General features: G+C 43.9%; 1 protein-coding gene across 4 annotated transcripts in view; it reads left to right on the top strand.

Annotated features, from left to right (window-relative positions):
• TMEM241 (transmembrane protein 241) overlaps window positions 1-13870 on the top strand; it is a 113352-nt gene that overhangs the window by 88035 nt on the left and 11447 nt on the right. For 3 of the 4 annotated variants that reach the window (XR_008664248.1, XM_055324174.1, XM_055324171.1), the window contains one exon: window positions 2962-3061. The exons of the other annotated variant lie outside the window; for it this stretch is intronic. Coding sequence is in view for 2 of the 3 variants with exons in the window: in XM_055324174.1 (XP_055180149.1) it covers window positions 2962-3061 (100 nt within the window). In the remaining variant the exon portion in view is untranslated. The remainder of the gene's footprint in view (window positions 1-2961; window positions 3062-13870) is intronic. 4 annotated transcript variants of the gene reach the window in all.

Genomic DNA, 13870 nt, shown 5'->3' on the forward strand with positions numbered 1-13870 from the left:
ACTTTTAGTGGTGTTGTTTTTGTTTATAATTGTGTCTGACTATAAGGCCAGGCAGCTCAATACCAGCAGGTTGTTATATTCAGCAAGCTTTTAGGATTCCAAAATAGCCAGTCAAATATGCAGCAAGAAAAGTTTTTTTCAGTCACCAATGAATTACCTGGTACCATATAGACACAACTAGTATTAGACTGTGTGTGTTGATTTTCTTTTAAGATTTTATTTATTTATTCATGAGAGACAGAGACAGAGACACAGGCAGAGGGAGAAGCAGGCTCCCTGTGGGGAGCCCGATGTGGGACTCAATCCCAGGACCCCGGGATCATGACCTGAGCTGAAGGCAGATGCTCAACCTGTGCAGCCCCCCAGTCACATCTGCCTCCAAGGAAAATTCTATCTTGTTTCTTTTCTGCCTCACCTCAGGCCATTCATTGTCCCCTGGAGCTTTAGGTGTTTTCTGCACAATTTTCCAGGTGTGCACAATGTTTGGCCCAGATTGTGGCAGGTGATTAGTCAAGAGTTGATAAATAAAATACCCAGCACTTTCCCTCACCTCCATGTTGGGAGAAGAAAAATAAGGGCAAGCAAGCATCAGGCTAATTAGAAAAATCACAATAATCGGGTCACTCCTTCCCAGCCAGCCACCTGGGTGTCATCCTGTGAGCCCAAGGAAGGCAGGGCACATCTTACTCAAGGTTATATCCCTGACACCCTCTGAAGTGCCCAGATCTCCATAAATATGCCAAAATAATGCATAAAGGGTCCATGTTTTCCCAGATGCAGAATTTGAACTGCAAAGAATTTGGTGACTGAAAGCACCTCTTGTATATTTTAGCGAAAATGGAATTCGGGGCCATTGTTTTTAAGTCTCTGATTTGTCTTTCGTACAGTGATTGCCACCCCCACCCCACACCCCCCCAAAAAAGCAAGATTTTGCTTTTTTTTCACAGTGGGTTAGGTTTATCTTCTTGGAATTAGAACACTTTGGTTTCAAGGATCCCATCACCTGTTAATGATCTCGGTACTGCCCTTTCTCCCCCAAAAGGATTTTCTCCAGGAAGACAAACGTTTTTCTTCAGATGAGCATAAGAGATGTTCTCATGACATGGGGCCCTGCATTCTCACAGATCTTTACCTTACAAATCCAGCCGTAAGCCTCATTGACACTGTTTGTGACATTTGGCTGTGCTGTTCAGAACTCTTCCTTCTGTGTGTCTTAAACTGTTAGGATTGGGGAGCTCAGCACTTTGGGAGGGAGGGGTTTGGCAGTGATTCGGTGTCACCTTTCATTGGCGTATGCTTTGTCAGTTTTGTCTTTCACGGATGGCTAGAACTCTTGAGAAATTAGAAAAGGAGTTCACTCCAGAGCACTGGAGGGAGTGCATGCCGTCTCATACCCCCCCAGAGCTGAGCCCATAGCCCAAGATCAGTAGTAGATACCTCATGAAAGTATTCCCTGCCCCAGCATCAGAGCTGAGTAAGGCAGTGTGAACCACTTGGATCTCGTTACGTCCTGATGTATCTTCTGTGAAGTCAATGATGGTTCTTCTTTTCTTCAACTTAGTCTCAGGCTGTTGACTGTTCACTCTACGAATTATGTAGAACCTACCTGGCTTTAGTACTCATGCTTCTTATGAGGTTTTCTTTTCCCTGGAGAATTTTTTTCACTGTGCTCTGTTGGAACATGTTATATTCAGCAAGTTTATTCAGCAGAGATTTATAGAGTGATGAGACAGTAGAGCCTAGTGACAGCCCAGCTCTTGGGAGACGGAAAGACCTGGATCAGCATTTCACTCTAGCCTTGTAACCTTGGAAAGATTACTTTGCCTCCGTATGTATCAGTTTTCTCATCTGTAAAATGGGAAACACCGTTATGACTTCATGGAAATGTTGCAGGAATTGTATGAAGTAATGTGTGTTGAGCATTTTACATTTGCTAGTGTGTTATTACTTGAAAAGAATGAGCCTTTCCTTTGCAGATGGAGAAATGTTTGAAGTGCTGTTTGCATTTGGGGTTCAGCTACAATTTTGAGAGCTGCTGATCTGGGTTGATAGAGAGCCTTTATTTCTGCTTGTTTCTATTTTGCCATTCTAGTATTGAGAGAAGTTTAAAATGTCCAGATCCAAGTGACACCATAGGTTACAAAGTGCTTTTTTCAATTTTTCAAGTAACCCAGAGAACCTAGTTAATCATTTTGGAAGCTCTACACAGGTGTTTATTAAAAAATTGAAGAAGAGAAAAAGAAGTATCAGCCCTAAAGATTGTTGGATAGGGTCTTCTGTAGGGAAATTGCGGCTTTTGGCCTGTACTAGGTTAGGTGTAAGAGAATGGGGAATTGAGACAGAAGTGGTATCAAATATGATTTGGAATCACACACCCATCAGATTGGCTAAAGTTATAGAAACTGACAATACCAAGTTTTGGTGAGGATGCAGAATAACATTTCTAGCTTAGAAAACACTACAGCTAGGGGTGCCTGGGTGGCTCAGTTGGTTAAATATCTGCCTTCAGCTCAGGTCATGATCCCAGAGTCCTAGGATGGACCCTGCATCGGGCTCCCTGCTCAGCAAGGAGTCTGCTTCTCCCTCTCCCTCTGCCTCTTCCTCCTGCTTGTGCTCTCTGTCAGATAAATAAAATCTGAAAAATAAAATTTAAAAAACTAATAAATTTGGAAAACACTGCAGCTAAACAAGGTCTATGTAATGATGGAGGAGGCCCACCCCTGGCATATACCTGAGAGAAATGAAGGCATAGATGCACATGTGCACTTCATCGCTCTTATCTACTTTTAATCAACATATTTTGTCTGTAACCACTGTATTTTTAAGCTTCTTGAAAATTCTCACTGGAACAAGTCAGGGAATAAATAAAATCCCTCATCCCCTTAAAAAAATGTTTTAAGTGAAAGACTAAAATTGAATTCCTGAGAAATACTTTATAGCTCATTTCTTTGTTTCTTATAGAGGGGAAAACTTAAATCCAGAGAGGGGAACTGGCCTGAGGCCCCCTCAATGAGTCTAAGACACCCAGGACTACCTGACTGCTGGCCTTACAAATCCAGCTGTAAGTATCAGACACAGGCACAAACACAGGCACAGGCGCAAAAAGAGATGCCCACAAGATTGGCATGGTCTCTTCTGAGGTCCAGTCCAAGGTCACCCCTGGCATGCTGATCAAACCATGTGCCCCGTCATCCTAGAACCAGCTGCCCATCATCCTTTAGGAATAGGATTCTCCATGGGATTTTTTTCAGTACCTTGCTAGGAAAAAGGGGTTCCTAGCTATTGTTTCTGTCTCTGTCTCTGTTTCTCTCTCTCTCTCTCTCTCTCTCTCTCTCTCTCTCAGTTTTCTTTCAGCTTTAAGGGTGACCACTACTCACCTGCCTTCAGCCCAGGGTGTGATCCTGGGATCCGAGATCGAGTCCCACATCGGGCTACCCGTGGGGAGCCTGCTTCTCCCTCTGCCTGTGTCTCTGCCTCTGTCTCTCTCTCAATCTGTGTCTCTCATGAATAAATAAATAAATCTTTAAAAAAAAAAGGGGGGGGTGGCCACTACTCACCTCACACTTTGTGCTCTGGTCAATACCCAGTGGCTTGGAGTTTGCTGACTTGTTGGTACTGTTCCTTCTATGTCGAAAGCCCTTTCCCAACTTCCTCTCTGGGTAATTCTTATTTGTCCAAGATGAACATGGGCATCATCTCGAAGTTCCATTGAAACGACTCTCGTGGTGGCCTCTAGAAGCAGCTGGCCTACACAGGGCTCCATGAGGGCAGGTTCTGGCCTGTCGCTCTCTCCTCCCTGGTGCCTAGGGAGGTGTGCAGTGCATGTCATTCAGCCTCTGCTTCATTCCAGCAATAACTCAAAGCCCTTTTCATTTTTCACTTTTGATTTGGTGAGAGCTGCTTCTGAAACAGTTAGTCATTGTTTTTTTAACTTTCACTTTTTTAAACTCTCCAAAAGAGCAAGGAATAATGTCTCAGCTTGGGCTGCCATTACAAAATACCACTGACTGGGCGGCTGGAGGAACAGATATTTATTCTTCACAGTTCTGGAGGCTGTAAGTCTGTGATGAAGGTGCTGGCAGGGTTGGTGTCTGGAGGGAGTGCTCTCCTTGGGTTGCAGATGGCTACCTTCTAGCTGTGTCTTTACACAGCAGAGAGAGAGGGAGAGAGAAGGAGAGAGAAGGCAAGCTCTGTGGTCTCTTCTTACAAGGTCACTAAGCCTATCATGAGGACCCCCCCACTCCACCCTGTCATGACCCCATCCAACCCCAGTTCCCTTCCAAAGGCCCCAGCTCCATATACGATCACATTGGACATTAGGCTTCAACATATGAACAGGGGAGGCGGACATAGTTCAGTCCATAGCAGAAGAGCTCACTGACATTTTTTCAGTGTGTGCCAAGTTTACAGCAAGAGCTAAAAGCCTTCGTGGTTTGTGTAAATCCCTCAAGCGGAATTGGGATGACTCTTGCGCAAGCTTTGTGCATTCCTCAGGAGTTCTCACTCTCAGGTCTTGCAAAAGTGAGTGTGACCAGACCTGGAACCAGGACACAGCCCGTGACGTCATGGCCTCACTTCTCCCAACTGATACTTCTCCAGGAATTGTTGGGCTTAAGGAAGGAGGCAGGTTTAAAGCTGCAAAGAGTTTTTACCAAATGGGCGCTATGTTTCTTTAAACACTACAAGGAGGTATTGATGTATATCTTCTGGCAAATCTGTTCTTTCCCTCCATTATTACTAAGGATAACAATAGTATGAATTGAACTTATATCAAAAGGAGATGAAAACATAGTGCCTTTCTTTAAAGCTCCTTTGAGCTTAAATTTATTTCATTTCTAAAAATAAACTGCAGAGATTAGATCTATCCTTTGAGTGAATCCAAACAACTCAGAAAATTAAACACCTTAGCCACATCCCTTCCTTTCCAGAAGCACAGAGCACTGTTTAGCTTGGGAGACATAGAAGTTCTCAATCAGCAGGACAAAATTTTAAAAATAACTTTGGCAGAAAGCAGTCATTTTAAAAGTAAGTCTGTCAGTAGACGAGTACATTTACTGAATAAAATGAAACTGAGAATGTTGAGAAAAAAGTACCAGGATGAAGAATCTATTGACTCCACACCAAGCTGTCTCTGAATTGAGTCTGAGACAAAGTTAGGATAGTCTCAGATTCTCCATTCATCTTCAACAATCGGATATTCTAAGGATGACAGCATTATTTTGCTCTTTGTACTGCTTGGCAAAGAAGCAGTACTTGGCATATTTACAGCCTCTTTACTTAAAAAATAAGTATATGATAGGAAATCAGATAAACCAGGTATTTTAGGATGAGCTGAAGTGGAATGCCCATGAAGAGAAAAGGATAAACAAAACCCTCCAAAGGTGCCAGGAAACACATCAGTGCACATATTAACCTGGCCGCTTGAGAAATGTGAAATACTGAAGAGAAAAGTCTGACACCCAGCCTGGGGAAGAGCTAGTACCTTGTAAAACCGTGCCAGGAAGTTGCAAGTCCAAGAGAAAAAAATGTCCAAAGGGCCACAGATATTTGAAGTTATAACCAAAGGACTAGTATGGGATGGTATGACAAGACACATGGGTCTTTTCAGTACATAGTGTGTGTTGGAAAGTTCAAAGTTTTGACACTTAAACTCTACTGCCCACTCTTCCCTTTTTGGGATGTAGACTAAGAGAATACATACACAAGGAATAGTAGGCAAGTGGGGAAATAAAGTTGAGCTGAAAATGTTAAGCTCAATGAAATGTTGAAAATGTTTAGAGACTTAAGACTTTCTGCTCCTTATAGGAGGCATGGTTTCCACCCCATCTTCCATTCCCACCGCCAACAAGTGGAGACAGACTCCAGGGAATTTTATGCATGGATTCAAGTGAAGAGAGATACCATGTAGAGTCTGGGGTTTGTGTGTAAAGCACTAGAATCCCACTAACTAGTGTAATGAGCCTCAATAAACATATAGCAAGATGAGTAGGTCTTCCCATCAGAGTGAACTTGGATGAGAATAAAAAGCCAGGAGGCAGAAGAGTTTCCTCCCCCCATGGGCAGAGAGAATCATGAGGAAGAACCTTAATGTTCCTCTCACCACCAGCTGCCTAATTACTCCTCATCAATTACATCATACCTGAAACTATCTGAAGAGAAAGTGATTGTGCCTTTGAGCAAGTCCTGTTTGCCCCAGGCTGATTGTGTGTGTGTGTGTGTGTGTGTGTGTGTGTGTGTGTATATATATGATACATCATATATATATATGATCCAAGTATATGTATATATGCATATACACATATATATGATCCTAGGCTATGATAAAAGAACAAAGGTAATTAAAATTATAATGAATGAGTTAATAAGATTGTCACTGATCAGGAAAATGTTCAGAACAAGTCAGATAAAGCCTCCCCACCTTGCCTTACCATGACATCCAAGGAGGCTCTAGGGAAATAGTGGTTAGCCAAGCTTAGTTTGAAAACCAGTAGCTTACCATTTCTCTGGGTCTCAGTTTTCTTATCTATATAATAAATGGAAACCTTTTACTTCAGAGTAGAATGTTGAACATTGTGACAGGCCAGCATTCAACTGAAACAACTAGGGGAGAAAGCAAATGAATTGCAAAAATCATGTTTTTTAAGGAAATCAGAGGGGTGCCTGGGACGCTCAGGTGGTTAAGCATCTGACTCTTGATCTCAGTTCGGGTCTTGATCTCAGGGTCATGAGTTCAAGCCCTGTGTTGGGTTCCACACCAGGCATACAGCCTACTTAAAAAAGAAAAGGTAATCAGAAACCAATGAAAGCAATGAGAGCCACAGTAAATAAATTTCCAGAGAAGGAAGGACTCTTCCTAGGTATACTGAGAAGCACAAGCTCTTTTCTTCAAGGTAGTTGGGGAGGGGGAGGATACTTGCTGATTCTGGGTGGGGGATAAGGATCTGACTTGGCCCAAGAAGAGGGCATATTCTATGGGAAAGGGAAACTAGCAGAGCATTTGCAGTCATGGAATTGGTATGATGGATTGGAAACTAGAGGACCCCCCAAAGGCAAGTCCAGTATTCCCATGAGCCATTTGCTGAGTTCTGGATCAGCCCAGGAGGCTGCAGGCTGGCCCAGAAAGGCAAAGTGAAAACTCTCATGGTATTGGGGTGCTTATGAGACACAATTCTGCTAGAAGTAGGAGCCCATAGCAAATAATACGGTAAGTCCTCCCCTAAAGACAGTTGCTGGGTTTTGAACCTATGTGGGATGGGAAGCTCAAATGCTAAGGCCAGAATTTCTGAAAGGCAGTACTTTCAGGGACCAGGAGATAGAGATCCACCAAGCTCTTAAACGCAAATCTTGGTGGGCCATCCCTGAAGGACTATATAAAGTAGAGCCTTCGTAGAGCTTCAGCCCACCTCATTGGGTTGAGCCCTCATCCTAGAAAAGAGGACCCCACTTCCTGGTGGAAGCAGTCATCTGGAGCCTCTACAGTTCCTTTACACACTGTCCAAGACACAAAGTTATAGACAAGTGAGGAGGCGGGAAACCTGACTAATAATCAAGTGGGAAAAAAACCATAGGAACGGAGCTAGAAATAATCCAGATGTTGGAGCGAACAGTAACTTCAAGATAACTGTGGATACTATGTTAAAGAAAAGAAAACATGAATAAAATGATTGGAGAATTTCAACACAAAATTGAAATCGGTGAAAAGAAAGTTTTTATTGGACTGAAAAAAATGTGTGACATTATTAACATATTGGATGGGTCTAAGAGCAGTTACAGCCTGCCTTTCCTTGGAGATGTGGCAGTGCCAAGCAGTCCTGTACCAGCTGGACAGAGTAGTTCTTGAGTCAGCACTGGAGTTGAAGAGTGTAATGCAGAACTCCACGTTTGAATATGAAAACAAGTCACCTGGCTCTCTGTTCAAATGTACATGTTGTTCAGTAAGTCTGGGGTGAGGCCTAATATTCTGCATTTCCTGCAGGCTCCCAGGTGGCGTTGGTGGCAAGGGCATGCAAGACATCTGTTCTTCTGTGTGCCCAGCACTTTCCCTCTTTCCTCCAAGAAAATGTTCCATCCTTCATTCCAACTATGAAATTCAAGGGTGAACTTCCACCTTCTTTCATTATTCTGTCCACCCCACCCCCACCCCGGCCATGGTCAGTTGGTCCAGGAGACAATCAGAATCTTTCCTGGTATTTTTGGTCTTGGAACCTGAGTGAGCTAGTTTCAAATCCTCCCCCGCGGAGCTCTTTCTAGACTCTTGGAGGTAACTGGGCAAAGAAGTAGAGATGAGGAGCAGAGAGTGTCTCCAGTCTGGGTTCCAACTGCCCCTAATATATGAAAAGGGATTTAAAAATAAACAAGAGTGTCTCCCAAATTATCATATGATCTCACTCATATGTGGAATTTAAGAAACAGAACAGAGGATCATAGGGGAAGAGAGGAAAAAATAAAATAAGACGAAATCAGAGAGGGAGACAAACCATAAGAGACTCTTAATCATAGGAAACAGAGTGTTGCTGGAGGGGATGGATGGGGTGGCATGGACATTAAGGAGGGGGCGGGGTGGGCAGCCCAGGTGGCTCAGCGGTTTAGTGCCCTCTTCAGCCCAGGGCGTGATCCTGGAGACCCGGGATCGAGCCCCATGTTGGGCTCCCTGCATGGAGCCTGCTTCTCCCTCTGCCTGTGTCTCTGCCTCTCTCTCTCTCTCTCTCTCTCTCTCTCTCTCTCTGTGTGTGTGTGTGTGTGTGTGTGTGTGTGTGTCTCATAAATAAATAAATAAAATCTTTAAAAAAAGGGCATGGGATGTAAGAAACACTGGGTATTCTATAAAACTGATGAACTGACTGACCTCTACCTCTGAAACTAATAATATACTATATATCAATTAATTGAATTTAAATATAAAAAATAAAAATAAACAAGATTATGTCTTATCAGCTCAGATAACTACTGAGTTCTGGAAAATGTATCAGCCACTTACCATATGTAGGTCTCTGTTGGTAGATCCTCAACATACAAAGATGAACGGCGCCCGCCTGGTTGGGGAGACCACACATTTCCCTAGTTTGGTGTGTGCAGTGCCAAGGGGTATGGAAGCGACTGGAAGAGGTGATCCACTCAGATGTGTGGAAGAAGTGAAGGGCAGATTCAGAAAAGTTTTTAGGGGCGCCTGGGTGGCTCAGTCGGTTAAGCATCCAGCTCCTGACTCTGACTCAAGTCATGATCTCAGGGTCCTGGGAATGAGCCCTGTTTCAGCTCCGCGCTCAGTGGAGAGTCTACTTGAGGATTCTCTCTCTCTCCCTCTTCCTCTACCCTTCCCTACTCATGCTCCCCCCCCAAAATAAATAAATCTTAATAAAAATCTGTAAAAGATTTCTAGAAATGGATTTTCAAAAAGTGAGCAGGAATTGTCTGTGGAGGCCTGTGAAACTGTTCCAGACAGAGAGACTTTGTTGAGCAAACATGATGGTCTAAAACCGTGTTTGGAACACTACAACTAGCTTACGCAGGAGGTTCGGGCCTTTTCTATGTGCTGCGATCCATCCCTTTTTTCTTAAGTCGTATGTATTTAAGCAACAACAGCAAAGCAATAACAAACACCAAGCCTGACTCTGATCCCCCCTCATCCCAAATGCACGACTGTCTGGCAGGTTCCCACCAACAACCATTCCCCTTTCTTCTTCCCTTAGACAAACAGAAAATTTGTCTTAGGATCGAAATGAATGTTTAAAAAACAAGCCTGATCTGCTTTAAATACCAAAATCTGCTTCAATAACACAGAGGTTGTGACATCCGTGGACAAAGCCAGGAAGTTCAAAGCCCCGCTGCCCGACACAATGTATTGAGCTCTGCTGTTGTTGGCATCTCTCAGCCCGCGGCTGGTCCTGGTGTTTGTTGTTCAGATCTGAGTGTGCGACGGAGACATTCCTCAGACCACAGGACTCTTTCTTCTATGGGGAAAAATGTGTGTTTTTAAACGTGCTTTCTGAAAGCAGGAACAACAATTGCTAGGAATGGCTGCTACTGAAGTCTCTTGAATGGCAAGTGCCAAGAGTAATTCAAAGTCTAGAGCAGATTTTAGCTGTTTTAAAGGGTTAAAAAAAAAGTTTACACGTTTACTGACATCCGTACCCCGAACTTTTTCATCATCTAAAGCTGAAACCCTGTCCCCGTTAACACTAACTCCCCACTCCCAGTCTCCCCCCACCCCCCTCCAGCCCAGGGTCTGGTCACTTCCATTCTACTTTCTGTCTCTATAACTGTGACTACTCTAGGTACCTCATGTAAGTGGAACGCTACAATATTTGTCCTTCTGTATCTGGCTTATTTTGCCTGGTATAATGTCTTTAGAGTTCTTGTGTCCAAATTGCCTTCCTTTTAAAGGCTAAATAATTATGCACCACATTTTGCCTGTGCGTTCATCCATTGATGGATACTTGGGTTGCTTCCAAATTTGGGCTATTGTGAATAATACTGCTATGAACATGGGTTTGCAAATATCTGTTGGAGTCCCTGCTTTCAGTGGATTCTTTTTTTTTTTTCCCAAGAAAGCTGTATGGAGGGGTGCCTGGCTGGCTCAGTCAGTAGAGCATATGACTCTTGATCTCAGGGTTGTAAGTGCAAGCCCCACATTAGGCATAGAGATTACTTAAAAAATAAAATCTTAAAAAAAAAAAGAAAGCCATATGGAAGTGATGTGGGTGGGTCCTTTCTTGTTTTTGGCTGTGAGAGAAGACTGACCTGGGAGGCAGGGCGTTGGTTCTACTCCTCACTGCTCTGAGGTCCCAGGCCCCTGGAGCCTCTATCTCTTGGCCACAGGTCCCCCACCCCTGATCTTGGGGAGTCCCTTCCACCTCTCAGGTCCTTCCCCTAGGTAACCACGTGTAGGACACTCTGCACCCAGACATGCACCCTCAGCTACTTCTGGCTTTTGTTTGTTCCTTGGTGGAACTGGAAGTGGAATGGACCCTTGGCATGAGCAGGTGTATCATTCCCACTTTGGAGGATTCTTGAGCAGCCTTGATGGCCCATGGCATATAGAAATCTTTCACTTTGCTGAGGCATGAATTTGAACCTCACACATGGTGAGGTTGGTGTGTGGGTGCAAGTCACTTAGTGGGCAAGTTGGCCTGGCTGACTGCCCAGTGTCTGCCTCTTGGTGAGGCGTTGCTGGCTGCTACTAATCCCATCTTCGGCAATGACTTTTGTGAAGAGGCAGAGCTTTGATGAGTGAGTGTGTGTGTGTGTGTGTGTGTGTGTGTGTGTGTGAGAGAGAGAGAGAGAGAGAGAGAGAGACGGAGGGAGGGAGGGAGGGAGAAAATGCCTCTAATGCTGACTGCTTGAGCTGGCAATGGAAGCAAAAAAAAAGTAGAGAAGCCTATGATAGAAGCCTAATGGTTCCTAACTGAATAGATCACAAAGTGGTCCGTTGAACTTCACAGTAGCTCTGTAGTGTAGACAACTTCACTATACATTCACTATAGCAGTAAGACACACCTATTTGTGAAATTTTAGTGAGTGTCTCAGCCAGCAGAAAATGTGCTCATTGAGAGATAAAACTTTAGAAAAGTTTGAAAAAGTGCCTCAGGAGAAAAGCAAGAGACTGTACAAACATTTCCAGGAAGCAGCACATGGCAAAGGCACCAGTGTGGCTCCTAAACCAATCTTACTTTCAAGTAAGGGCTGGTTTGGAAGTTTTAAGATGTGTTTTTCTTGGCAAAAGGTGCAGTTAATAGGAATAAGCAGGCCAGTTGTCTATCTCATGGCAGACAGGATTAGTCCTGAGCTAAAGAAGTGCACAGAGGAAGGGAGGCACGCGTCCCAGGCTGTGAGGACTCCAGAGTGTGTGGGGGGTGGAGGCCTCACACGCTAGATGGAAGCTGTGGAGAGATTCAATCAGAGAATAAGGAATGAGTCCATCAGAGAAGGCCTTGAAAAGCTGGTATAAAGGGGCAAAGGGCCTAAAAACAATGGTGAAGAATGAGGAAAGGCCAGTTGAACCCTTCATCAATTTAGTGAGGTGTTCCGTTGCGCCAAGCTGCCAACATCACGGCCATCCATCAGAACCGAGCCTATTTCAGCGGTTCTAAGAAATCCCCATTGGCTCCATCCCAGGAAATATCCAAGAAGCAGCAAAAGTAAAGAGGGATTAACAAACTTAACTTTGGTTAAGACTAAGGAAGGAAAAATAAAAAAGAAAATGACAATAAAAATAAGAATAAAACATAAGGTAACAAACATGGGTGCAAATGAGAAAAAATAGTATTGCTTTCCAAATAGCGAAATGTGAATGAATTAGAAAACCTAGATGAAAGACGTTTTTGGAAAGTGAAAATGACAGATTTGAATCAAGGAAAATGGAAGATTCGGTTAAGACAGTGGCTGTTAAAGGCCAGCCCCAACTAGAAGGTCCATCCAGGTCCAAAGTATTCAAGTCAGAGTTAACATCCTCAGTAAAGATCACCTTCATCCTTTATTAGGAAGGTAAGCAGGGAAGCGGATGCACTAACTTGATGTGGTCGGTATAACGTTGTTCCCAAAACCCGACAGTTGCATGGAAAGCTAATAAAATTTTGAGATCCCTTCAGTTATGACCATAGATGCGAAGGTCCTAAGTATAATGTTAAACGAAATGGGGGAGGATAGGAGAAGAACAGCTGCCACTCACCCTGTTGTTGAAGATACCTGCCCCACACCCCCACCCCCAGCACTTTGATAAACCTCTTTCTCCATGCACGTTCTTTGGGTTTTGCTTTGCAATTGTCTCACTGACCTGGTCGCCACCTCATTCTTGTTCCTGAAGAAAACACAGGTCTGTTTTGCTGTCATGTTTTTTTGCTGTAAATCAGTAAAAGAAGCAAAGAGAGAGGGACCTCAAGTGGGTAAATTACACAGGTTCTACAGCCTCACAGAGTTTCTGTACTGAAGATTCCTGGTTTATATTTGCAGACTTTAAAAAAAAAATATTTGCAGACTTTTTTTTGAAATGGTAAATGAATGAGGGTGAGACTGATTAAATGTACTCCTTCCTTCTGGCCACCTGCTTGCTGCCTGATTCCCAGCTTGGAGACCCTAAGAGAGGCCTCTAGGACAGCATGAGTCCCCTTGAGTGAGGTGGCATTTCACATTTCCCAGGGTGTCCAGCCTGAGGGACCCATTCCATGATGACCCCCTGCTCCTTCTCACTGCAAGAAAGCACGTCCTTAGACTCACCTTCCCAATGGAAGCCAACTCGCATTTTAGAATACAGAATTCTGGGGAAAAAACATCTTTTCCTGAGCAGGCATTCCAAGTGGTGACAGAGTTGGGTCTTTGGTTCACACACACTACACTCTTTGTGCCAACCGTTTAGTGATACTATGGGAGTGTGAGTCCCTTTAATGCCATTCCTAAGAGACTTTTCTGTCATTTCTAGCTCTGAGAGATGCAGGGATAACCTCTTCCCTCTTTTGGCTTCTAGGAATTTGCAAATAATTTTTTAAAATTTATTTATTTTTTTAGTAATCTCGGCACCCAATGTGGAGCTCAAACTCATGACTCTGAGATCAAGAGTCACACGCTCCTCTAACTGAGCCAGCCAGGTGCCCCTGCAAATAATTAATTAATGATTTAATTGTTCCCTCCCCCAGGCAGCACCTGGTTTCTTAGAACTTATGGGCCAGAAAAACAGGGGCATTGGGACAGAGGGAGAGATGGTGCTGTGAGCAAAGGCAAGGTGACAGCTAAGTTTTTAGCTGGAGGATGTGGGAACAGATCAATGAGCAGAACTGGGTTTGGGGATTATTTATGCACATAAAGACAAGATGGAAATGCATATTCTTATTCTCCGCCTGCCCTGGAGAGAGATGGGTGAGATGCTGGCTGTGTGCCTCCT

This window comes from Nyctereutes procyonoides, unplaced genomic scaffold, assembly GCF_905146905.1.
Source record: "Nyctereutes procyonoides isolate TBG_1078 unplaced genomic scaffold, NYPRO_anot_genome, whole genome shotgun sequence".
NCBI lineage: Eukaryota > Metazoa > Chordata > Mammalia > Carnivora > Canidae > Nyctereutes > Nyctereutes procyonoides.